This window comes from Dipteris shenzhenensis, chromosome 15 (assembly GCF_047967505.1).
Source record: "Dipteris shenzhenensis isolate YYH24624 ecotype China chromosome 15, Dip_SZ_1.0, whole genome shotgun sequence".
In the NCBI taxonomy this organism is placed as follows: domain Eukaryota; kingdom Viridiplantae; phylum Streptophyta; class Polypodiopsida; order Gleicheniales; family Dipteridaceae; genus Dipteris; species Dipteris shenzhenensis.
The window spans coordinates 44349613-44377013 of NC_141610.1; the positions used below are offsets into that span (position 1 = coordinate 44349613).

At 43.2% G+C, this 27401-nt stretch overlaps 1 protein-coding gene across 2 annotated transcripts in view; it reads right to left on the minus strand.

The window, feature by feature from the left end:
- NRPC1 (nuclear RNA polymerase C1) overlaps positions 1–27401 on the minus strand; it is a 209708-nt gene that overhangs the window by 57829 nt on the left and 124478 nt on the right. For both annotated transcript variants that reach the window (XR_015542205.1, XM_087385582.1), the window contains exons 16-24: positions 10428–10619; positions 10222–10320; positions 9915–10118; positions 9449–9724; positions 9078–9225; positions 8409–8560; positions 8111–8266; positions 7822–7938; positions 7579–7646 (exon numbers count right to left, since the gene is read on the minus strand). Coding sequence is in view for 1 of the 2 variants with exons in the window: in XM_087385582.1 (XP_087241708.1) it covers positions 7579–7646; positions 7822–7938; positions 8111–8266; positions 8409–8560; positions 9078–9225; positions 9449–9724; positions 9915–10118; positions 10222–10320; positions 10428–10619 (1412 nt within the window). In the remaining variant the exon portion in view is untranslated. The remainder of the gene's footprint in view (positions 1–7578; positions 7647–7821; positions 7939–8110; positions 8267–8408; positions 8561–9077; positions 9226–9448; positions 9725–9914; positions 10119–10221; positions 10321–10427; positions 10620–27401) is intronic.

Genomic DNA, 27401 nt, shown 5'->3' on the forward strand with positions numbered 1-27401 from the left:
ATTAATAGATAGTGCAGTTATTATTGGCTTACATGGATTGTGTGTGGCTGATCTCCAAGCATCTTGGTAGTCCTTCTCTACCCTTCCTTAATGTTTCCTCTTTCATAGATGCGTTGTAATGTTGTTGAAGCTTTCTTTTTCCTGTTTCTTGCAGCCTCAGGCACCTTCTTGGAGCAGCCAGATATTGTTGGAGCAGCCAAGGACCACCAAGTAGGTCGATGTGGAGGCGCAGCACCCAGCAGCCTCGGTAAGGCTTTGTGGCGCACAGTAGGGCTCCTGCAGCTGGCTAGGAGGCTAGGGACGTAGGTGGGGTGAGCTGAGGGCTGGGGAAGGTGACTCTGAGGGAGGTGGCTAAGTGCTGGCGGGATGGGCTGAGGGGCTCGCGGCTGAGTGGCTAGCGGGTGGGAGCAGCAAGCTAGGGCGGAAGGGCAGCGAGCAAGAGCAAAGCAGCAAGCAGGAGCGATGGAGCAGCGAGAAGCGGCGGAGCTGAGGGGCTGAAGGCAGAGGGGCAGCGAGCAGGGAACGCGCGCGTGAGAGAGAGAGAGAGAGAGAGAGAGAGAGAGAGATGTTGGACTTGGGATGTGAACATAATTGTCCTTATATGAGAAGAAATGGAATTAAATGTTTTTTTTTCAAGAAAATTACTTCATCAAGTATGATTGAAAACCACGAGAGCAAGCTCAAGTGCGGGAGCACATCATGCAATGCATGAGGGAAAAAAACAGCTCAAAATGAACTAGTTAAAAACCAAGGCGGAGGCTGAAAATGCCACCTCAACCCTGAGGGAGACTCAAAGAAGAAAGGAGATCCTCTCCAAACTCTTAAAAAACTAACTCTCCTAGCAATAGCTGCTCTGGAGGATCCCTGCATGCTCGCCCCTATGGCCATCATAGTGTGTACTGTCTCAGTCCAAATACTAGCCATAACCTGAGAAGGGTGAACCTGAATACCCTCCATCGCCTCTGTACACCTGGCTCTCCAAATATGCCAAGCTGCAACGCTAACCAGAATCTCCCATGACGTCTCTATTGAGGCATGAACAGCTCTGAAAGGAGTGAAGGGAACATCCTAGAGGGGACAAGACTCCACTGAGTGTCGCCGTACAATGAGAGTTGAATCTGGATCATGTCCCTCGAAAAACACCTAAGGGCCAGTAAGAGATAGCCAAACCACTGAACCCCAGGTCATATAGAAAGGTGTTGTATGAAAGATACTGAAAATCCTAGCAACACCTTTCTAGATCGTCCTCGCCTGTTTGCACTCCCAAAGGCAATGCTATACTGACTCAACTGCAATGTGACAATGAGGACAAGTAGGGTCAACCATGAACCTGGATCTCCACAGGTTCACGGCAATCCCCCCATGAATAGAAAGCCAAAAGCAAAGAGTGATCTTTCTAAAAGTTTTTCCGCACAACTGCGAAAATCTGAAAACTATCCCAATGAGGCGCTCTGGAGGGCCTCCAACCTCTACTACTGAGCTGAAATCTCCAGGCATTTCTAACTCTATAGCGAAAGAAGGGGAAGCTGTTCTCTCGGTGCCCCTCATCAATCCATTCCCACTCCCCTGGGTCCCACTACAAGAACCTAATAGGAGAACCACCATATAACCAGACTGTCCAAGATCCTAGCGCAAGGAGAATAGCGTCGGGGTCAAGATACCACTGTCAGTCCTTGCCCCACTCCATGAAACCTGCAATCATGACAGGCTAAAAGGCAACCTCCAAAAGAATATCATCAGAAGATCTGGTGGTAAGTCTACCTCCCGACTGAACATAAAAGACTAGGGTATCCTCATGTGCATCCTGCAGGGCAATAATCTGTAAGGGAATGCCCGTCCCTAAGAACGCTCCCCACCAAGTGGACTCTATGATCGGCATGTCATCTATGTCAATCCACTTTAACGGAATGGCTGCCTCTATGTGTTGTATCCTGACTGCACTCCCTCTGAGGTGCCCAACTGCTAAAAGTCTCTAATCCTCTGAAAGTCTCCTAAAGGCCTGCCAGGTGCCTACTATAGAAGCAGGTCCCCTCTCCCATCTAGACCACTGCATATAATGTGACACTCCAAGTGGCCTGCCATGATCATCCAAAATCGAGTCATTCCACATGACTGGCTGCCTGCAAATTTCTTCACGAAAGGTGGGTGGAATTCTGCGAACAGTGTTTCTGAAGCTGCCCCAAGCTTTCAGAATAGCAGCCATGAGAGGAGAAGGGGGTGATTTGAGTGTTGGTAAACTGAAAGGAAAGGAAAGAGTGGACACAAACTCAGAATACTTGCATTATGGAATGAAGAAGAGTGAGGTCCTTAAGTAGGCACCTCATACATGCTCACTGACATCACTGATGACTTCAGAGCTCCACAATCATCTCCTCAATCTGCTCCTAGATTCTCTCAATCATCCTATGTGGCTCTCTACCACCTAACTGTGCTTGTGGGTACCTAACTGTGCCTCTAGCACTCACACATAGAAACCAAGGTGTGCCTGAGGCATACACCTTGAGATATCCCATCAAACCCCCCCTCAAAGGAATGCCTCAGGCTATGTCAAGGATACATCTAGTCTCATAGTTTCTCATGCCATCTCATGGTGGTCAAGGATAAATCTATGGCTAGGTTCTCATGCTAGCAAGGGTTCCCTTGGGTGTAAGGTAAACAAAAGGGATACAAAAAGACCTTCCAATGGTTATCTCCCCTGCATGTACATGCACACAATGTCTGCAGGAGGTACCATGGAGCAAAACATACACATGGCCTACATCATAAGGTGACCAGAGGTGTTTACAAAACACACAAAACACAATAGTTTATTTCATTCATTTTGGAGGACTATCCAGGCTGAGTACCTTGACATAAAAAGAGAGATCTGGAGCATACATAGAGATGTTTTAAAATGCATAATCTTCAAAGGATGCCTCATCTTGTGGAGGCTCATCAACTGAAAGTAGATTTGCATTTTCTGTCTTTGCTTTGGCTCTGCAAAACTTCTCATTATGGTTGTTCTTGCCACAGTGCTTGCATGGATTAATTTTGAAACAGTCCTTTGAAAGGTGATTTGTCTTTCCATAGTGATTGCAAGGGGTATACTTGCCCTTCTGGACGTTTACAGCATAAACAGTGTCATTGCCTTTCCTGAACTCCATATGCCTTTCTTCTTCTTGGAGAGCAGAGATAATACCTTCAAGATTAGGATTAGGAAGATTTTTCAAAGTGGTAACTATGTGATCATAATCTTCAGGCATACTCTTAAGTAACACTGCCATAGCATCATCTGGAGTAATAGGAGAGTTGATAGAAGCTAATTGAGCCATAAGACTCCGCTTATAGTTGACATGAGATGCTAAAGTAGTACCACTAGCCATCTTCAATTCAAAGAAAGAGATTTTAAGTGATAGTTTAGAGATGTGAGAGCTAGCACCAAAAATCATGTCAAGCTTCTTCCAAGCTTCTGAAGGAGACTCCAAGTCAGAGATATGGTGAATATAATCATCTCCTAAAGCAAGAGCAATGATACCATATGCTTTTTCTTCTCTAGCTGGATCCCTTGCCGGTCGTGTCGGAGTGGAGGCTTCTCCACCATTGGAGGCCGTAGAAGAAGCGGTAGGAGTAGGTTTGACAAGTCCCCATAAGTTCTCCCTCATCAATGCAAATTTCACCTTCATCTGCCATGTGTGGAAGCCTTTTCCATTGAACTTCTCTAGATTCAATAGGGTAGCCATGAGAGGGTCTAACCCACATATTGGGCAGTGTCTATCTCTCTTACAAGGCAAAAAATAACTGAAAGGCTTCCAAAATATGAGCACTTGATGTAGCAAAGACTAGTGACCAATATTCAATCAATGATGCTTCTTCTTACATGCTTCATAGAAGTGGCTAAAATGAATACTTTCCAATCAAAACCAGGTTTAGCAATTCAAAACAAAACTAAAGCCACACTTGTACTGAAGTTATTGAAAGTTTCAAAAAACCAGAAATGCTAGAGTAGCATTTTATGTAGCATCATCTTCAAAAACTTGTCCAAAACTGTCAAAACTAAAAGGCTGAACTTGGAGGGCTTGTAGCTCACTCTTCAAAGCAAGGAAAAGAGGGCTTTCTGAAGCAAAAGAAAGCTCATATACCAGAGAGGATCCAGCACAGAGGTTGGACGAAATGGTGCACACTTTTGCCCGAGGGAGTTGCTACAGGCTGAACCTGAGTTTTGACGATTTCTCCCTCGTTACTAAACCAAATGAGCTGAAAAATGGCTCAAAATCTTCGTCTTGAGATCGCCCATCTACTCCTAAGAGGGCTCATGCAATGGCGGAGCAGGCAGGGAGTATTGAGCAATAGAAGAAATGGCGAAAAATGCGCTGTTTGGGGAATGGCAGCCACCACAGACGTTTTTTCTTCAATTGCTTGCAGGTGGAAGTTCGCCCATACTAGAGGAGTTTCCAGCTCAGAGAGTTTGGGCAATGGTCGTTTGTAGGTGGAGAACCAAGCTCTCAAAGATTTTGGGAAGAAAGAGGAAAATGGAGAAGAAGAAGATGAAGAAGAAGATGATGATGTGGCAGAAATGGGCTCAAGGGGGATCAAAGGGCTCTGATACCATGTTGGTACACTGAAAGGAAAGGAAAGAGTGGACACAAACTCAGAATACTTGCATTATGGAATGAAGAAGAGTGAGGTCCTTAAGTAGGCACCTCATACATGCTCACTGACATCACTGATGACTTCAGAGCTCCACAATCATCTCCTCAATCTGCTCCTAGATTCTCTCAATCATCCTATGTGGCTCTCTACCACCTAACTGTGCTTGTGGGCACCTAACTGTGCCTCTAGCACTCACACATAGAAACCAAGGTGTGCCTGAGGCATACACCTTGAGATATCCCATCATTGAGATGGGCTGAAGTAAAGATCCATCTGATGCTGTCCATCGATTCTCCCCCATGAGATGGAGTACAAGAATGAATGCTGCGTGAGAAAAAATATTTCCAGGGCTCCTATCCAAGCATCAATCCACGTACTGCAAACTTGCAGAGCAAGACCATACACTGCAAGTTCAAGTCAATAATATTGAGACCTCCTCCTGTGGGGAGAATGAGGGTCTCCCAAGCTACCCTAGCTACAACATCTGAGGTGCCATCTACACCACTCCATAGGAAGTTCCTAATAAGTCTCATGAGCTGAGCGATACAACCTCTAGATTTGTACCAACATGAGCAAACCAACCAAGCAGTGGCCAACAAGGTCAAGTCTGAAGAGTATCAGGAGGAAATTAAATGTTTTTTTGTCGCTCTTACATAGATGTAGTCCCTCATCATCGAAACATTTGCATGAGAGATGTGAGGATTTTGATATGTGGATGTACCACAAATATATTTTGCCCTTCTTGCCAACTTGAGATCTATGTGAGAACAATGTTGTGCCCTTGTCATGTCTCATTGAGGAGACAAGAGGGGCCTTATTCCTACATGAAACAAATCAGAAAGCTAAGAAGTATATGAAGTTTCATTACCTCCAACTTCATGCCACATTATCATGTTGTTTCAAAACACTTAGGCAACAACTCAAAGTACTCTCAACATGCCTAAAGACTCAACTATAATTTTTAAAGTGAAAATTTAATGTATTTTCTTTGCAAACTTATTGGACCATGTGATATTTACATCCCCACAATCTCTCTATTTATCTATTCTTTTGTGAAATCAAAGCAAAATCTTTAACAATGAAACTTTACTTCTAGTACTTCATAGAAGTTTATTCAATTCAAATACTTTAAATTTACTTTTCTCTTTTTAATTCTCTTTGTGACATATGTATGTGGACGTTTCTTGAACCACAACCACCAGCTTGAACAATGGCTAGGAGTGAAAAGGTCATTACCTTGAAAGGTTTCTCTGTAAAGTGTGAAATCCAAGCAAGATGTTTATGTCCTAAGGTTACACTCTTATCTTATGTAGCCCATAGAAGCACCTTCAAGGGAAGAGCGTATAAACCCTTGGGCCTTGACATCTAATCTTTGAGCCTATTTACATGTAAAGTTCTATGGACCAACTGGAAAACTGATCGAGTACAATCACAGAAGGGGATGCCACATGCACCGCATTGAGGATGACGTGAGTGTTCTCTTGGTTGTGTCTACAGCCCGTATGCACAGTTAGAGCAAGATAATCATTGCAACGATTAGAAGAACAGGAAAGGTGTAAATTCCTATCAACCAAGTACTTCTTCACCTATAACCACTTGCCACAAAAGAGAGCTAGGGTTCCTTTAAGTGTGAGGCAATAAAATGCAAACATTCTAAAGAACCAAGTCCTTCGATCCAATTTCTAGATAACCAACTATTTCATCCATAAATTAAATCAGGACTTCAGCTTCATGGGCTAAAGGCAACGTGAAGAAGGAAAGAAAGAAAGTTTATTAAAGTCTTCGGAAGACCGATGGGTCTATGAGACTCTGAAAATCCTGATACAACAAGCTGTGGTAGTGGAGCTACTAAACGAGCGTCCATACCAATGCAAAATGTAAAAATGCAGAATGGCAGTACTAAGTCCTAAGTACAACATAGTCATGTCAATGGTCGACTATATATCAGTCTCAGCAGAGACCCAGGCTGGGCTCAGGTGGTAGAAGAGCAAGCCATGCCTCCATTGCCTATCACCTGATGGTCACCATGGTCACTCTAAGAAGAGGACGGTGAGCCAAATGGAGTCCCATGTGAAGACTATACCACACAAACTCCAATTCATTGAAAGTTGGAGACCTGAAAAGCAATGTAACAAGAGGAAGATAGGGTGTCATCACGTAACGCAATGTCAGGACGAATCTTGGAGAAAAAATAGCACCAGCTCGTAGAAACAGCAATGACTGACCATCTTGACAAAGAGCTGAGAGAAATGTGTAAAATTACAAGCCGCAAAAAACACAGGCACAAGCTATAGCCGAAGGGCAAAGAGCAAGGACATCAGCGCCAGAACAACATCCAAGTGAGAAAAGTTAATGTGCCTTCAAACACTACAAGTGGAGGGCAAGGAGAGGGGAGCAGAAACAGATACGGATAGAGGGAATTAGGGAAGAGGGACGTGATGATGAGCATTGAGCCAATCACCATCACACAGCTAAGCAACTAAGGGTTGTGAAGCAAGGCTCACAACATAACCAAGCGGGACAAAACTACGACCACATTCACAGAAGGCTGTAGAATATTTCAGACAGCCAATCATGCACACTTTTGGATTTCAATAATTTTCACATTTAAAGCTAGCCTTACAATCACTGGTTCATGTCTAAGAATGAGATAAACTTTCTTACTTAATAGACTAAAAGGAATAACTCCTCTTAACGCTGTTCGACCACCTAGAACAAAAGGGTGCATGATTTTGTGTTTCACGATACTTTGCTGTAGGTTGAGAACGTGCACATATAGGTTGAAAAAGTGCACATGGAGACATCTTGTCTCAGAGACATAGTAAGAGTATACCTTGCAGAACCTGTAAAAAGTTTGCAACTTTAGCTAGCTTGTATCTATTCTATGCTATAACAAATCTCATTCTTTCCGGGCGCACATTTTTTGCTGCAGTGAAAGAAGAGGCTTACCCTTCAACCAAGAGGTTGTATTTGCCTTTATCCTGATTAATGACAGCCCGTTCTACCGTCGGAATACCCTGTATGCCCGCAATTGGTTAATAGTCAAACTAAGGCACTAAACAAAAAATCTTACTCCACAACACAAAATTTTGCCCTCCACTATTCTCTTGTCTTTCACAGTTCCAAAAGCACCATCAATGAACATGAGTAGGCAAATGGAGATTGGCTCGCCCAAAAAAGGAATAACAAAACCTTGACAATCACTTTGGGCAGCATATTTCTCAAGCTGTATAAAGCAAAATGAAGCTTCTTGCGATCAGATTCCACAGGGATGATTGCCAGCTTCTCATGATCCAAAATTCTCAGATGCTGCATTAGCAGAAAGATGACTGAGGCATAAGTTATTAAATAGTCTCACAAAACAGAATATTGTCTGATTTTGGCATTAAAATGATAGAAAATCATAGACCCAAAGGAACCCATAATTTCTTTTACTAACATAAAGCCATGCAAAATCCTTGAAAGAGATAAGGGCGGAGACCTGTTGCTTGAGCTTCAGTTTTGGAGTTTTCAAAATAGACTCAGCCACTGTGTAGGCAGAGATGTCAAGCTGCAACGCTTCTATTCGTTTAGCATCCAATTTTATGGAAACTAATGCTTGGCCTGGTTTTAATACAGCTTTGATACTCTTTGCAACCTGCAAGTTTTTTCGTAGAGCATTGATCTCCGCTGAATCCTTCAGAAATCTATTACGTGTACATACTTCATGCAGCTGCTTTTTGAAATGTAGTAAAACAACAAAGTGTTTACATGAGATGCAGAAATCATAATATATTTACCTCACCCAGCACCGTCTTTTCAATGCGTGCCTTGACTATTCGAGCTGCCTTTAAATCATTTTCAGACACAAGTTTTGCTGTAATGATAGGTGTGCTTATATTCTTTGCTGCATTGATAATTTCCTTTATTCGAGGAACACCAAGAGTCACATCTACAGTATTGATTATGAAAAACAACTGGTATGTCTCTGAAAATTTGACTGACGTTAGTTTGCCTACTATGACACGACAAGACATGGAAGCTATTAAAAATATGCCTTGGAAGGTTCAAATGAAGCTATAGCAATGCACCTGCATGAATATATCATAAACAAATGCCCTATGTCACCTTAGGGGGGAGACCACTATGCCCCCAGGAATATCTGTCCTTGCAAGGCTCTACATGAAGGCAGCTCAGATTTCCAACCACTGCTGTATGAACTGAGAAACCAGTGTACCTATGTCATATTCCTTTGAATGATATCTTTGATACATGTTATGTATTGCCAATCATCATGTCAGAAGAAGTTGCAGTCCTAACTATCAATTCCGTTGTCACTTCACGACAGCAGGGAACCTATCCTACATTAAAATAAAACAGCAGTCTAGTACAAACGATCAAATCAAAAAAGCAAAGGTCTCAACATCATTCGTGTAATCCAACCAAAAGTACCACACTGGCAAGGATACTCATACTTGCAACACCTGCAAAATGGAAAGTTTTCAAAGTCATTTGAGTTCCAGGCTCTCCTATGCTCTGAGCACCCACTGCTCCAACTGCAGAACCAGGCTCCATTCGTTTCATGTGGTATCGTGAAATACAAGTCTCCAAGAAAACCTGTACGTCATAATAGGTGAAGTTCAGCAGCCGTTACCTACTCCAGAGTTATCTATGCTTTCAATTTGTGGACCACTTCAGAGCTGGAAACCAATCAGTTCTCAGCACCACAATGATTTAGATCGCTGTCCCCGAAATAAAACAGGAAAACTGCACTGTTTAAACAACCCTTTATGGCAAATCAAAAAGATTTAAATCTACTGCACATATTGTAGGGCCTAACCTCCAATTGCCGAGTGGTAAGACCAGATATGCTTGCTGCAGCTTTCTCCTTCACAAGGTCGCCATCCACTATGTTGCTATCCATAGGCAAACCAAGAATAGATCTCGTCTTCTTTACTGCAGAGATGCTCTTGTCCATGAACAGTTCTAAGTTCTGTTTGAATGCCATGGAGCAACCACCTTCTTGACTCATGTCATGCTTAGAGAATCTACTTGAAACTTTTTGAGAGAGATCTGATGGAGAAAGTACAGGTGAACCGAAGGCAGGAGTGATAGCCTAAGAAAAACAAGCACATAGTACACATGGCTGAGGTTTATTTAAATCAGATTTCATAAACCTTTCTTTAAAAAACCTATCAAGACTTTGTATGTCACAAACAGACTTCAGCCACATTATAAACACCACTGCATTGTATACTACCATTGTATAGTAACATTGTATAGTACCAAGATAGATATCAGAATACCTTTGCCTTCATCATAAGCCGTTCGAGATTTAATGGAGTTCCATCCTTTCCCTCCATGTTCACGGGGTCCATACCATCATCCCCGTATAGAAGCTGGACGATACCACCACTAGCATTCCGTACAGTACCATCATAATGTGTATATAAGTCCTCTAATGACTTCATTAGTCTACGTGACATGTACCCAGTTTCAGCAGTCTTCACCTGAAAAAGCTCAAATCAATGTGTGTCATACTTTCAGTACCTTGAACGTCTTGATTGTCATGTTGTAAAATAAGGCTACATAAGAAAGATGATTTTCCCTTACCGCAGTGTCTACAAGCCCTTCTCTTCCACCCATTGTGTGGAAAAAAAACTCCGTTGCTGACAAACCAGTGTAAAAAGAGTTTGCAACAAACCCCTTTGCCTGTAATTCGAATACAACCACAACATTTAACAAGAAGTAGCAGATACGGAGGACAGTAAAACCTAGACGTGTGATGAGCTCATGCACAAAAAATTCAGAAAAATAACCTGAGGTGTTTTGTCATGTCTTGGAAAATGAGGTAAACTGCGGTCAATAAAACCATTTGGGGCTCGTTTTCCTCCAACAGATTGTTGTCCCACGCAAGCAATCATCTGACTTATATTAATTGGGGAACCCTTTGAGCCACACTGCGACATAATCAAAGGGCTGTTGCGCCAATGCAACTCTTCCAAACAGACCTGCAACCTCAAAAGTATTTTCCTATAGAATGAGATATCTATGTACTCAATGTTTGAAACAAAAGAACAAGGCTCTCTTCTTTCCCATTAAAATGGACTTTATAATTTCATCATTAACACCAGAGAGCTAGAGGCCCATACATTTTCTTCCAAGTATTGCATCACAAGAGTTGTTTAGTTTGTCGAGCAATCTGCAGGAGCAGTGAGCCCCCCTCAACCCCTCCCTTCTCTCCGTCTGAGCAGGATGCTCAGCCTTAACCCTCCTACCCGTACCCTCTCAAGTCTCCACAGCCTTCATTCCATCACCCCGTTTTGACCCATTCTGTCCGTCTCTGCTCACCCCAGCCTCCTCCTTAATGACACTTCCCATCCCCTCTCCACATTGTTATACTCTATAGAATACCTATATCTATATTTATCCAAAAAAGAAAAACGGGCCTGCATCCATGACACAATCCCTAACGTATAACCTGTTTCATATTCCCAATTCTAAAATCAATCACGGGCAGGCACTCAGATTATCCTCCCAGCCAATTCTCGGTGGTAGCAAACTCTCAGAATACGATCTTACATGAAAGCTCCTGCTTGCATATTCCACCAAGCCCCAATTCCCTAGATGGATCTAGTATGCCACATGTCTTCATTCTAAGGTACCTCTTAAATGCATCTTTACTACCCCTCTCTTGGGATATCAATTTATTCACGTGCCCCTAGGCACATTTCCACACTTAATGCATTTAAGACCCATAGCCTTAGACCCATGTAGTCAATGCCTTGTCACCCTCATCAAGGACCTTGACATTAACCCCTTTGACCATTTACATGAAGCCCAATAAATATAATACAAACATTGATCCTTTATAAAGGAAAATGTCGAATGACCCTTCCGAGGTCATGTTGCCTCAACTTCAGCATAACATTCCTTCCCTCTTCAGGCATCAACGTCCTTGATGATAAAGTCTGGGAACACTCTCCGTAACTGGTATATGGATTCCTAGGTAGCTTCTGATAGGTAAACCATGCCATGCAACCAACACCATGGGTATCTTTCGATTGCGTACTTGCATTGTTCCTCGGTCCAGGATTCTTGTTGGTTTGCGTCCTGCATTATCCTCTATCTTCTGAAACAAAACACCACCCTTGATTAGTGAGTCACCTGTATACAAAAATTTCGTTAAATGAGAAACATGAAACAATGGGTGCACCTTATAACCCTGTGGTAATTCTAATTTATAGGCCACCTTGCCTATTCTTTTTAGAATTACCACGGCCCACAATATTGGGGTGATAACTTAGCACACTCTCCTACAGTCAAAGACTTAGAGTGCAAATGAACTCTGAGAAAAACTTTTTCTCCTTCCCTAAATTCTCTAACGGATCTGTTTTCATCCGCATATGCCTTAGCTCTATCCATAGCTTGGCAGATGTTAGCTCTCGCAAGTGCTAGCATCTCCCGCATCTGAACTACAAAGTTCGCGGCACTAGGCACTTTCTGAGGTACTCCAACTGTAGTAGGATTTGCTGGTCTATAATCCATAGTTCAGCTCAAACGGACTAAACCCTGTAGAGGAATGTTTTCTATCATTATAGGCAAATTCTAACAGTGGCAACCACTTGTCCCATGTATGTTGCCTCAATGACATATATGCTCTAAGCATATCCTCTAAAATTTGGTTGATTCTTTCCGTCTGACCATCCGTTTCTGGATGATCCCCACTACTCATTCCCAACTCAATCCTTAGTGTCTCAAACACTCCAGTCCAAAAATGACTAGTAAATTTGACATCCCTGTCTGACACTATGGATTTGAGTAATCCATGCAAACAAAATATATGTTTAATAAACAAATCTGCCACTTGCTGGGCACTAACAGACTCTCTAGTTGGAATGAAGTGAGCCATCTTGGTAAGACGATCAACTACCACAAGGATAGAATCATATCCACCTTGTGTCGTAGGCAGACCTACAATAAAGTCCATGGAAATGCTCTCCCATCTACCTAGTGATACTTCCAAAGGCTGTCAAAGTCCGGGTGGCTTCACCCGCTCTGCCTTACCTACCTGACACGAAAAACAACGTGTCACATATTCATGAATATGTTTTTTCATTTTTTGCCAAAAGAAATCTCGCTTCACAAGATCATACGTTTTCTCGACTCCTGGATGTCCCACACATGGGCTATCATGGCAATGTTAAATGACACTCTGCCTGAGATCATTCTGATTAGGTACTACTACCTTGCCATTTCTTTTCAGCATACCATCTCTTATGGTATATCTTGCATAAGTTTGGTCTTTTATGGATGCCAGGTTACCCTTTTCCCCGGGTTTAAATACATGAGCCTTAGGCCAAAGGCTGTGGACGAACTCGTCCACCTTTTGAGTTTCTCTAATCTTGGTCATTAGAGCACTCTCTAATACCGTGAAACTCATATTTTGCATAATGCATGACAACGCATCAGCCACTTTATTATCCTTCCCCTTTCGGTACCGAATCATCGAGTTAAACTCCTGCATGAGTTCTGCCCACCTAGCTTGGCGGCCCCTCAAGTCAGGTTGTTTACAAAAATGTTTCAGAGTATCATGATCAACATCAACATAAAACTCTGATCCATATAAATAATGTCTCCATGTTTTCAGAGCATGGATAACAGCATACAACTCTAATTCATGAGTTGGCCAATTTTGTTGAGAGGGAGAAAGCTTCTTGCTTTCAAAGGCTACTGGCCTTCCCTCTTGGAGAAGAACTGCTCCAACCACAATGCCACTTGCATCGGTTTTAAGAAAAAACGGTTTCTGGGAAACGACTATTTTTAACACCTGTCCTGAGACCACATCTTGTTTTATGGTGTTAAAACTTTCTTGTTGATTCTGTCCCCATATAAAAGATACTTTATCTGAGGTCAGATCAGTCAATGGCAATACTATTTCGGAATATCCTTTGAATGTCTTCGATAAAATTAGACAAATCCCAAGAATGATCGCAAAGCGGTCAAACTCTGAGGGATAGGCCAAGTCAGTATCGCAGCCACTTTCTTTATATTCATTTCTACTCCCTTAAGAGTAATAATGAATCCTAAATATTCAAGTCTTACCATACACAATACAGTTTTCTTTTTATATACATAAAGACTGGCTTTCCTCAAAGTATTGAACACTATTCGTAAGTGTTCGTGATGCTCAGCAATACTTTTGCTGAAAACAAGAATATCGTCAATAAAATGTACTACAAACTCCCCGATATACGGACGTAGTAAATCGTTCATAAGCATGACGAAGGTAGTAGGAGCATTGGTAAGTCCAAATGGCATTACTAAAAACTCATAATGTCCAAACCTGCTTCTAAAAGCGATTTTATGCACATCCTCGGCTCTAATACGGATCTGATGATAGCCACATTTAAGATCTATCTTACTGAAAATTATGGCCCCGTGTAACGCATCTAGCAAATCATCGATCCGAGCCATCGGATACCTATGCTTAACAGTGATATTATTCAATGCTCTGTAATTTATACAGAGGCGAAAAGTATCATCTTTCTTTTTTTTTAATATCATTGGCGAAGCAAAAGGTGAGAAATTGGATTGAATCTGCCCCAACTTGAGGTATTCTTCCAGTTGTCTTCGTACCTCTGCTGCTTCTGTAAAACTTAACCTATAGGGAGGTCTATTTACAGGTTCTGCCCCCGGGATTAGTTTAATCTTATGCTGAACATTCCGCTCTGGAGGTAATCCATAAGGTAACTCATCCCTAAAACAATCAAAGAACTCCTCTGCTATTTGATCAGCCAACTTGGCCATCTCTCCATTTTGAGTAACATCAGTGCTAGCCAAAGGACCATCAGTCGGCTCTACCGATGCTATACAAAGAAACAAAAACTCTTCTTGAGCTTTTCGAACTTCCATTACGGAACCCAACAGTCCTTGAGCTATATCTTTTTCACCTCGTAAGACATACAGCACATCATTCATCTTGAATTGATAAATGTGCTTTTTCCAATCTATGGTTGAATTCTTCCTAGAATGCCAAGCCTTACCTAGGGCTATATCTGCATGAGCAAGCTTTGTCATTTCAAAATCAAGCTTCTCTGTATAGTCCTGAATTCAAAGTTCCAACTGGGTAACTCTTTGGTCCCATACTTCAGTTGAACTTCCGTCTGCCATTCTGACTGTGTATGCATAGTCAGACGGGCTAGTCTTTTATTTCAGCCTCTTTACAAGCTTGGAGTTAATTACATTGTGCGTTGACGCTGAGTCAAACAACACAATGACACGATTGGCTACTTGCCCCTTCATCCTAATTAACTCTGTATCGTTAAAGACTGTATACCCCGTTGCTGCGGGCTTTGATAGGATATTATCAAGTGCACTGTTTACAAGCTTAGCAACAAACACACATAACAAAACAGGTATTGACCTTTGAGAAGATCCTGCTAGCTGAATATGCATCTGTTCTGCTATGGGACTCTCCTCCACATTTCCACGTCGCATTCTGAGATCACCATCTCAACCATCCGACGATCCTTGTTTCGTGGACAATCTTTTCACTGATGAGACTGAAGGCATCTAAAACACAAGCCTTCTCTCCTCGCTTTTTCTCTTTGCTCTGGATTCAAAGAAGACTTCGACCAAGCCCGGGCTGCCATTGGTATTACTTTTCTTTTCACTCCAATGGTGGTACTTGGTTTAGAAGAGGTCTCAACTGGCTTCACCTCCTTGGCTTGACCACTAGGCTGTGAGGCACTCCCTTTGCTAATCCACTTCTTCTTAAACCCAGTTTTCTTCGGATACTCATACCGAGTTTCAACATGCACAAACCCACTTGGTATGTTTCCTTTAGCATCCTCATAGTTAAGGGTTATGGCAATTGCTTCATCTAACGTGTTCACATACTTAGCCCGAACTTCCATCTTGATCCTATCATTCAATTCAAAGATTAAATCTCTTACCTCGACTGACTGTGGTAGAGGTTCATAAACTTTCATTACACTTTCTATGAACTTATCAGTGTATTCCACCGCTGATAACTTTCTCTGACGAAGGTTTCGATACTACTCCCAAGCTCAGGATGCTTCGTCAGGAGGTAAGAAGTGTTTTCTAAATTCTTTTTTAAACCCCTCCCAAGTAGTGGATGCCACTCCATCTTTCTGTTGTTTTATCCACCACCTATCCACTGCCTCATTAAACATGTAGGTGGCCTCCCAGATTTTCTTCATATCAATCCTGATTTCACAAATAGCGAAGGCCTCGTCCCATTTGTGTAACCAAGTCTCTATGATATCGGAACTACGGTCAAACATCCGACCAGAATACTTTTCTGGCCTATAATTGGCAATATTAGGCACCTTAGCCCTCCTAGGCTCTACCGTATGAACACTGGTTTCAGGCTCCATTGGAGCTTTGCCCTTCTCTTCACGAGATGGTCTAGCAAACATACTATGAACCATTTTTCTGAGCTCGGATTGCCCTACATTTGCTTGCAATTGTTGAGCTAAAATTTGTTACAAGGCATCCTCCAATAATGCAATTCTACCAGACAGTGTATGACTTGCTGGGCGCGACACCTGCGCGGTCAGCCGAGCTCCTGACTCTACGGGATCCACTCTAGAAGCTTCTTTAGGGAAGGGTGCCCTGACCCAATTAGAGAGACATTGTTTCCAAGATCCACCGACAAAGGACTGACCTTTTGACACTCTCGTGAGACCGACTGCAACACCTTTTTGGGGGAGTGACCTTTCAGCTATTGACTGGAAGGGATTTGAGAGGCTACAGGTGATCATGGGATCTAGGATGATTCGGAGTAAGCCTTCAATTCCCCATTAGATCATACAGGAAGAGTTTGCCATGACACCTCTCCAGCTTGGCGCCCTCTTTCAGACCGTGACTTTTCTCCACAGAGTTTGGGCCCTACCTCAGTGAAGATTACCGAGACTAGCACTAGAGTCATCCCGACGACTGGCAAAGAGAGGCTTGGATACATCATGGTATGCGCGGGTGTCCACATGGTTTGATAGCCACGGTAACCAGATGGATAGGCTCCCCCCCTTTCAGTACAGCATGGATGCACCATCGGAGCTCATTCCACATGATGAGATTAACCATATCATACGGTTAGACCTTCTCCACCTCCACACATCTCGGGCTTTGGAGGAAGGGGAGGGGGGGATCAGGAGTTCCCCACCAAGACCCAGTTCTATCATGACCACTTTCTAAGGATATCGGAGCATGGTCTTATCATCAGGCCCCAATACCTCGAGGATAGGAGAGTCTCACACGCCTTGCAGATTGCTATCGGACAGATACGAGTCTCGTCCCACCAGTTGCAGATTGAGGCAGGAAGAGCGGCCAGCATACCTAGAGAGCAACGGGTCTGTAAACTATGCACGATGGGGGTGGTCGAGAAAGAGGAGCATTTTCTGTGTCTGTCCAGCCTACTATGAGATCTGAGGACGATTCCATTGTCTCTTTCAGGAGGGGCTCGGCTTTGGACCACTCACATGGTTGATACATTTCCCCGACCAAGTTTGCATTGGGCTCTACCTAATTGAGATGCGGAGACACAGAGATTCCCTTGTGCGGCAGATCAGCTACAGTTGATGCCTTAGGACACCGAGCTAGACTGAGCGCAAACACGCGTCACTGATTTTTACGAATCTGAGCCAACACTAGATGAGATCAAGGGGGAGGAGCTCGAGGAGACGAGAGCACTATAGATCAGCACTACTCTCGAGGCAGGAGGAAATTCTCCTCCTAGGTGACTTCAATGCACGTTGATAGGATAAAATCTGTATATATTTCTCTCCACATAGATTGTGCATGAGGGTAGACACTGAACACATGATAGTGTTAAATTGCGGGTTGTGTGTGAATAAGCCAATGTAACTGGCTGCACATGTAAAAGACCTTTTTATTTTGAACTTGAAAGACTAAAGTTTTTTACAGGGACTTATCAGGGAGATGATGAAATGCAATGTGGTTGTACCAGACTTCCAGAGCAAGGGTACCCAGTGTGTGGTCAAGTGAAATGTTTTTGGGGTCATGTAAAGTCAAGTCATGGAGGGTTTTTTTAATATTTTCCTGAGTCAATGTGCACTTGCATGTTACGGGAATTCGATATGTTTTGGTACCCACGTCAAGGGGCTTTTCATGTGTGTATATGGGGAAGCATGCAAGCTTTAACGTGCATGCTAATGTGTGTGGTAATTGTGTGACTAAAGGTCCAAAATGTGCATTTAATGTGATTTGGGGGAAATGTCTTGAGAGTGATAAAATGTCACTAGTGAGGTGGCAGATTAGGCTGAGGTGGCTGGACAGATTGAGAAGGCATCGTGCACATACATGTGGCTACGTAATAGAAGAGGGAAGCTTCTGGTTGATGAGTGAGCATGGTACGTGGAGTCTTGGGCTTGCAGATAAAGGAGAAGAGGGAGGAGTTGGTGGGGGACGGACGAACTGTACGAAGAGCTGGGTGCGATAGTGGGAGGCTCCCAGAGTGGAAAGGAGAGAGCAGCACAAGGATCGCAACTGCTAGCTGGTTGAAAGGCTACACTGTAGGAGGGGGATTCCGTACATGAAAGAGACTGTGTGTGTGCATAAACGAAGGGCTGAGCGCCTATGAAGAATACGAGCTAGTATGTGATGAGAAGGGAGCTTTGGGAACAAGCGTAGCCTTGCATCGGATGGCGTGCGTTGAATGAAGGCTAGAAAGAGCCGTACGGGTGGTACGGAATCTGAAGTGTGGGTTTTGTACGGGCTGCAGTACGAGATTGTACGAGGTGTAATCGTTGATCAATACGGGTTGGTAGTACGGTGCCTTGATTACAGGCTGAACAGGCACGTACGGGTCATTAAAGATGGCTTCTACGAGCTGTACGGAATATGGTCGTCATGAAATGCAGACTGTACGGATTTCTGTGTGGTTGTACGGGCCTGCTGTCGTACGTATAACTGTACGGCTGCTTGTACGGTGAATATACCTGCAGGTTTTCAGATGATGGTACCCGCCAGTTCTTCTTTTGAACAGCTTGTGGCCTTGGAAGTCCAGCTGGCCATTGAGCAGTGGGCTGTGGGTTCATAGTGTTTTGAGGCTGAGTGCTTTCTGAGCTTTTTTTTTTTTGGGAAAAGTGCAGTTCTAAGTTTAGTTTGTTTCGGGCTGTGTAGTCTCTCCCCTCTTTCAAAGAGTCTGGGTGTGTTCTAGTCAGATTGTGTGGGAGGTTGACTTGTTACTTGTGTGCTTTGGATACCCGCTCTGAAAGTCGGTGCATAGGCTCTACCTTAAGAGCTACCATATTACAGTACAGATCCCGAAGAAGTCCTGAAGATACGATTTTTGTCTCTAGAGTTGGATTATGAAGAAGTGGATATGATTGTATGGGGGTCAGCAATAAAGTACTAAGTCATTTTGTGTTTGTCTGAGGACAGTCTTGTGTTTCTTCTTTTTTCACATCATTGTGTTGGCGATCCTGCTGGGGACGGTCTTTGTTTTGGTGAGTGAAAGTCCACCCAAGTCAAGGAGTACTCAGTGATCTTGGAAAATGGCTCAAGATTTTGCAAGATTTTATGGTTTACCCAATGAAGAACCCGAAAAGTTTATTAAGAGTATGGAGTTCACAGCTCTTGTAAAAGATAGAAATGCACCCGAAGTGTTGCTGCAAATTTTATTTTTTTGCTTGATGGGAGAAGCCCGTACATGGTTGCAGGAATTTCAGGCCAGTTTTCAAAATGAGCAAGGAGAACGCAGGAATCTCACTTATGGAGAGGTAAGAAGTGGTTTTTTAGCACGGTTGGCATGTACCAGGGATGCAGATGGAGTATGGAGGGAGTTATGTGCTTTGTATCAAAGGAAAGACCAAACTGTGGATGATTATGTGAGTAGATTTATGGCCATGTGGAATAAATGGCAGGCAATTCTTTTGCCAGAAGTACCACCTCGTGTCATAAAGAAGGATAGATTTATTGCAGGACTAAAGCCTGAGATACGGGTGAAGGTTGAGGTGAAGGACCTGCCAACTTTTGAGGAAGCCCTGAGAGTGGCTAGGGAGAAAGAGAGGAAGCAAAGAAGGATGATTCAGTTGGAGTATGGCGTGCCCCTTGTTCCTTCTGTTATGGAGATGCCTGTGCAGAATGTAATTGAGCCAGTGAGGCCAGAAGAAAAGAAAGAGGGATCAATGAAGGATGAAATTCATGAAATGGCTGAATTAATGAAGAATCTCAGCTTAAACCTTATGGCAGGAAGAGGACGAGGTCGGACTCCAGGTGGTAGAGGAGCAGGTAATGCATCCAATTCAAGTGTTCAAGCACCTTCGCAAGGCAGGAGAGGACGAGGAGTGTACGCTCCGTATGTGCAATGCTCCAATTGTCTAGATTGGGGACATTATAGTACACAATGTGATAAGCCCCCGAGAGTTGGCGGTGATGTGTACCCACTTCCTTCAAATTTAAATGATAGGTCAACTGATCATGGAGTGGAGATAAAAGAGCCTGGACCTTCAAGTAGTAACAGAGTAAAGAAGGTTTCTTTTGAAGATAAAGGGAAAGGTAAGTTTGTCAGCGTGCTTGGATTGGAAGAGAGTAATTTGGATGTTTTGCCTCTTGGGAAGAGAGACAGGGATGAAGGAGAGCCAAGTGTTAAAAAGAGTAAGCAGGTTGAAGATGTTGTTACTTACCAGAGGAAAAAGGTGAGGAAGCCCAGACAGAAATACAAAACAGCTGATTATCCCTTAGGGAAGGAGCAAGCTGAATATGACTTGATTAATGATTTGTCTAACAAAAAGGTGGATATTACTTTTGCACAGATGGTTGGGCTTTGTCCAAGGCTGAAGAGAGAATGGAGGAAAGCTGTAAATCCAGGTAAGAAGAGAGTTGTGCATAAAGTAGCAAAAAATATTATGTCTATATCGGAGCTTCCTGATATTTGCCCTTCGGTGGAGGCATGGCATAAAGGATATGAGCTTGGAGAGGCATACATTGATGGAGGTGCCCAGATATGTGTGATGACTCAATCTTGTGTTGAGAGGTTGGGTTTGGAGGTTACTGATCCTTCTCACTTCCGAATAAGAATGGCCAACCACGCCAGAGTGAAGAGTTTGGGGGTAGTGAAGGATTTGGATGTGGAAGTCTTCAATGTGCATTGCAGAATAGATTGTCATGTTATGCCGGCAGGTATGGGCGCTTATCCTCTCATTTTAGGCAGACCTTGGTTGAGGAAAGTGGGAGCTATTCAAAATTGGGGGAAGGGAATAATTTCAATATATACATCTAATAGTAAAAAGTTCAGTTTTGATATGGTAAGTCATGCTGAGATATCAAGCCCAATCGAAGAAGAAGAAAGGCAAAGTGAGACCACGAGTGAAGAAGAAAGTAGTACTACTTCTGACAGTGATGAAGCTCAGGTCGCTTTCATTGAGGGAGTGAATTTTTTGGATACAAGTGAGCAGGCTGAAACTGTACATCAGTTAGAAGAGGACAGATTTGAAACAATGGAGGAGTTTATGCAATCTAAAGAGGCACCTGTCCCAACACAGGAATTAGTACAGCAAATGATTAATCCGGATCTTACTCTGAAAGAAAAGGAAGAGTATTCAGCCATGTTGCGCAGGTATCCCCATTTATTTATCACATCGTATGAAGAGATTAGAGGGTTTAAAGGGAAGCCTTTGAAGATTGAATTAAGAGAAGATGCAAGGCCGGTATTTCAGAAAATGAAAAGATTGAGTCCTGAGCAAGTGAGAGTACTTCGAGAGCCCCTTTTCTTGATAAATTTTGCAAGGCTTTTATTGATGATATTTGTATTTTTAGTGATCGGAAGGATCATTGTTCCAAACTGGATCAAGTACTTGGGAGAATCGATGATAGTGGAGGACAACTTAATCCCAAAAAATGTAAGTTGGCACGGCCAAGTATTAAAGTATTGGGTCATGTTGTTTCTGAAAATGGAATAGAGCCAGACCCTGAGAAGATCAAAGCATTGGTTACTCTAGCACCTCCAACAGAGACAAGGCAGTTGCATACTTTCTTGCAAAAGGTTAAGTATCTTTCCATATTCATTTCTATGCTTTCTCAAGTTTTGTATCCATTACAACAAGCAGCGAAGAAGGTGCCTTTGCAATGGACAAGTGAATGTGGAGAAGTTTTTGAAGCAGTCAAAGAGATTGTTGGAAGAGTGTCAAGTGTTAAAGCTCCTGATTTCGATAAGACTTTCTATGTCAATCCTTCAGTGGGGCCAGATGCATTGGGAGCCATTTTATTGCAGCAGGGAGAGCAATCAAGGTATATGAGGCCTGTGTTTTTTGCTAGTAGGGTAAAAAGTGAAGCAGAGAAGAAGTATTCAGCTGCTGAATTGGTATTAGCCAGCTTCGTATTTGCATGTAGAAGATTTCAGAATTATTTACTGCCTCATTCTTGTACTCTGTTGCCACAACTTGTGAATGGTATTAATTTTTAACGAAGTATGGTGAGATGGGTAACAGAATTGCAGGAGTATACTTTTACTTTCCTGGTAGAGAACTCAACCAAAGCAACCCTGGCCGATTTGCTTACTTACAAAGATACTCCTATTTTAGTCAAGGAAGTGGAAGATCATACTGAAAGAGTGCAGGAAAAAAGTTTAGAAAACAGCTATACCTTGTTCTTTGATGGTTCTTACAGGAAGAGTATTGATAAAGCAACCGGTGGAATGGTTGTCTATGATCTTGATGGTAAGGTAATTCGGAAATCAGGTTTTCCCTTGAAGGTAAGCAGTAATAATGAAGCTGAATATGCTGCTTAAGCTGAAGGTTTGCAATCATGTTTGAAGATGGGAATAAAAAGACTGATCATAAAAGGCGATAAAATGCTGGTTGTAAAACAGATTCTGGGGGTATGGAAGATAAAGCATGAACATTTAAAGAATTGGATTAGTATTGTTAAAAAGTTACTCAGACACTTTGATGCATGGTTGTTACAGCATGTGGACAGAAACTTGAATCATGAGGCACATGATGCTGCTTGTAAAGAGGAAAATGTTCAGGTGTGTGTAGTAAAAGTTCAAGAACCTTTGTATAGAGGGAGAGAGTATCTTTCGAATGTGGAGGCTTTCTTGCTCACAGGAAAAGTGCCAGAAGAGGTTCCGAAAGAAAAGAGGTATAGATTTGTTAAGACTTGTGAGCCTTATTGTCTTATTGACGATGTTTTGTATATAAAGGGTGCAGATTTAGTCTTGAGAAGAATCCCAAGGCAAGCTGAGATCATGCATGTGCTTGAGGCAAATCATGAGGGGATTTGTGGCGGACATTTCGCATTCAAGACAATGCTAAGAAAGATATTAATGGAAAGGTATATCTGGCCCTCTCTACAGAGAGATATAAAGCATTGGTGCAGATCCTGTTTACAATGCCAACAGATGGGAAGAAGAGTATTACATCCAGAGCTGAGAAATCTCATCATAGCATACAACATATTCGAGAAGTGGGGGATTGATGCAATCGGTCCACTTCCCATGACTTCAGGAGGTAAGTGCTACATTCTCACTGCGGTAGAGTATCTTTCGAGATGGGCAGAAGCACGGGCAGTTGCTTCAGTCAATGCTAAACAAGTGAGCAAGTTCATATATGAAGATATATGTTCTAGATTTGGAATGCCTCTGGAATTGGTAAGTGATAAAGGGCTTGGATTTAGGAGTGAGCTGGTTGACTTGTTGTGTGATAAGCTCAGAATTAAGCATAGATATGCTACTCCCTATTATCCTCAATGTAACAGTAAGAATGAATATTTCAACCGAGAGTTGATTCATATGATGAGTAAGATCATGAAGATGTATGGGAAAAGCTGGGATCAAATTGTGCCACAAGCACTGTGGGCTTACCGAATAGCAGTCAAGGAAGGTACACAGTTTTCTCCTTTTCATCTTGTATATGGAAAAGAAGCTATGTTGCCATTGGAAGTAGAAATTCCAGCTCTGAAGTTGCTCATGAAAATGGATGAAGAACCTAACACCGAGTATGAAAGAAGGTTGGTTGAACTACAGGAAGCTCAGCTTGATAGAATGAAAGCAGTTGAACACTATGCTCAGACTCAGGAAAAGAATCAAATAAAAGCTAATTTGAAGTATAAGGATAAGAACATCAAAGAAGGAGACTTTGTATTAAGATATGACAGCAAACTGGATAGTACTTTCAAGACTAAATTTGTGACCAAGTGGGTGGGTCCTTTCAGTGTGTTTAAGAAGTATTCAGATGGATCATATCAGTTGAGTGATTTGGATGGAAGTTTGCACACCAATCGAGTGAATGGGTACCGGTTGAAGAAGTATGTGATAAGAATAATGCAAGTGTCAACATGTGGGCCAGTTGTGATGGAAAAAGATGCATCCAATGAAGTTTCGAGTGAAGATATACTTGCTGCAGTGCAGTTTATGTTTGCTTCAAGCTGTCAAACATGAATGTTTGCAGCTTTTTGGTTGGGCTAATATGATAGGATAAAATCTGTATATATTTTTCTCCACATAGATTGTGCATGAGGGTAGACACTGAACACATGATAGTGTTAAATTGCGGGTTGTGTGTGAATAAGCCAATGTAACTGGCTGCACATGTAAAAGACCTTTTTATTTTGAACTTGAAAGACGAAAAGTTTTTTGCAGGGACTTATCAGGGAGATGATGAAATGCAATGTGGTTGTACCAGACTTCCAGAGCAAGGGTACCCAGTGTGTGGTCAAGTGAAATGTTTTTGGGGTCATGTAAAGTCAAGTCATGAAGGGTTTTTTTAATATTTTCTTGAGTCAATGTGCACTTGCATGTTACGGGAATTCGATATGTTTTGCTACCCACGTCAAGGGGCTTTTCATGTGTGTATATGGGGAAGCATGCAAGCTTTAATGTGCATGCTAATGTGTGTGATAATTGTGTGACTAAAGGTCCAAAATGTGCATTTAATGTGATTTGGGGGAAATGTCTTGAGAGTGGTAAAATGTCACTAGTGAGGTGGCAGATTAGGCTGAGGTGGCTGGACAGATTGAGAAGGCATCGTGCACATACATGTGGCTACGTAATAGAAGAGGGAAGCTTCTGGTTGATGAGCGAGCATGGTACGTGGAGTCTTGGGCTTGCAGATAAAGGAGAAGAGGGAGGAGTCGGTGGGGGACGGACGAGCTGTACGAAGAGCTGGGTGCGATAGTGGGAGGCTCCCAGAGTGAAAAGAGAGAGCAGCGCAAGGATCGCAACTGCTAGCTGGTTGAAGGGCTACACTGTAGGAGGGGGATTCCGTAGATGAAAGAGGCTGTGTGTGTGCATAAACGAAGGGCTGAGCGCCTATGAAGAATACGAGCTAGTATGTGATGAGAAGGGAGCTTTGGGAACAAGCGTAGCCTTGCATCGGATGGCGTGCGTTGAATGAAGGCTGGAAAGAGCCGTACGGGTGGTACGGAATCTGAAGTGTGGGTTTTGTACGGGCTGCAGTACGAGATTGTACGGGGTGTAATCGTTGATCAGTACGGGCTGGTAGTACGATGTCTTGATTACAGGCTGAACACGCACGTACGGGTCATTAAAGATGGCTTCTACGAGCTGTACGAAAGATGGTCGTCATGAAATGCAAACTGTACGGATTTCTGTGTGGTTGTACGGGCCTGCTGTCATACGTATAATTGTACGGCTGCTTGTACGGTGAATATACCTGCAGGTTTTCAGATGATGGTACCCGCCAGTTCTTCTTTTGAACAGCTTGTGGCCTTAGGAGTCCAGCTGGCCATTGGGCAGTGGGCTGTGGGTTCATAGTGTTTTGAGGCTGACTGCTTTCTGAGTTTTTTTTTTTGGGGGAAAAGTGCAATTCTAAGTTCAGTTTGTTTCGGGCTGTGTAGTCTCTCCCCTCTTTCAAAGAGTCTGGGTGTGTTCTAGTCAGATTGTGTGGGAGGTTGACTTGTTACTTGTGTGCTTTGGATACCCGCTCTGAAAGTCGGTGCATAGGCTCTACCTTAAGAGCTACCATATTACAGTACTGATCCCGAAGAAGTCCTGAAGATACAAATTTTGTCTCTAGAGTTGGATTCTGAAGAAGTGGATATGATTGTATGGGGGTCAGCAATAAAGTACTGAGTCATTTTGTGTTTGTCTGAGGACAGTCTTGTGTTTCTTTTTTTTTCACATCAACATATCGGGTGTAGGCAGGTTGGGCTGCTTTGGAGCTGAGCTAGTAACAGAGATAGATCTAACATAGCTTGGAATAGCGAGACACTCAGATGATGCACCACAGGTTATAGTATATGGCCAACACTTACTGGAGAAGGGGGCGGAAGCAATGCATGCTTTGATCATATATAATTGCCTTCACAAATGGCCACTATCTGGAGGGCTCACATGTTTCCCACATGGAGGAGGTACAAATACAATGGATAAACTGATGGGCTCCCTAGCCTTTGCGCCACACATACATATTCCCACTATCCCTCCTCCCCCACTTGGCGCTGATCACTCCTATCTTGCATTCAGTTCGCAACCACCATGCCAACCACAGGACGCCCTACCCGTGTTTAAATACACTTTGACCATGCCCTTGATGCTGAGCCAGTTGTCCTATGGACTATCAACCTCCACTGGGGATGATGCAGACCTCACCCATGTCTCAACGCACTCTGTTATCAGTGGTTCAAGATGTTCGCTGCTAGATCTTTCCCTACGACAGGTTCCACCCATTCCACTTCCCTGTCATGAGGTGAACCAAGTCATCTCAGAGGATCTCTTGCAACCGTACACATTCAGGACTTGGTTAGCACCTACTGAGCTTTCGGCGAAACTCAGCTTCTATACAGAGCTTTGCTTACGAACTCAGAGGAGGGGTTCATCAAACCACCCAACTACACCCAGATTCATCTCCCACATACATTGAGGATTCCGACGGGTCAGTTTTGAGTATCTTCACATAGGCTACGAGTTGAGACAGAATGAGCAGAGGGTGTCCCACGTGACAAACATTCTATGTGATATGCAAGATAATGAGACAGAGGATCACTATGCTTTCAGATGCCTTGTATACTATGAGATCCATGACAGCACCATTGTCTTTTCAGTTTTCTTCCCACTCAGAGAGTTCCTGGCACATCCAAATCAGCAGAGATGGCTATTTTCATTCTTGAGGCCCAGAGACACAGAGATCAGCCCCTATGAGCACAGAGGAGAGCACATGAGGAACCGCGGCCGAGCCCAGTCACAGCACGAACATGGATTTTTGCTCCGGTGATCTGAGCCAAGGACAGCAGGGATCTAACGCAGGAGAGACCCAGAGGCACGACTTACCAGATCCGACCTCAAGTAGAAACTCACATGAGGGCCACAGACATATCCTCTCTCTTTGATGTAGTGAGAGAGACCACTGGAGTGACCGTAGCACTTGTCAAACAGCGGGCCAAATCATGGAGACCCAGACAAGCCGAGCGACAGCATGGTGCTATCACTGATTTTCTCTCTCGATGCCAGCCCTTTGCTATACTCTGAGCCACTGTCATACGAGCTCCTCTTGTCTCTCCTCAGTAGTCGTGTTTGTCCAATAGACAACATACATAGGTCCAGCCACTCAGGGCCAGGTGACCAATTGATAGAGTATTTGGTGTTTGCCTCCACCATTGTGAGTTTCTATCACAGCGAGAGCGCAATGTACTACTTTTTTTCTCATCACATAGGCATCAGCCTGGGGTAGGGGTGCCCATTTTAGTGGCCCCCACCCTTAGCTCTCTCTCTCTCTCTCTCTCTCTCTCTCTCTCTCTCTCTCTCCTACCTACCTACCTACCTACCTACCTACCTACCTACCTACCTA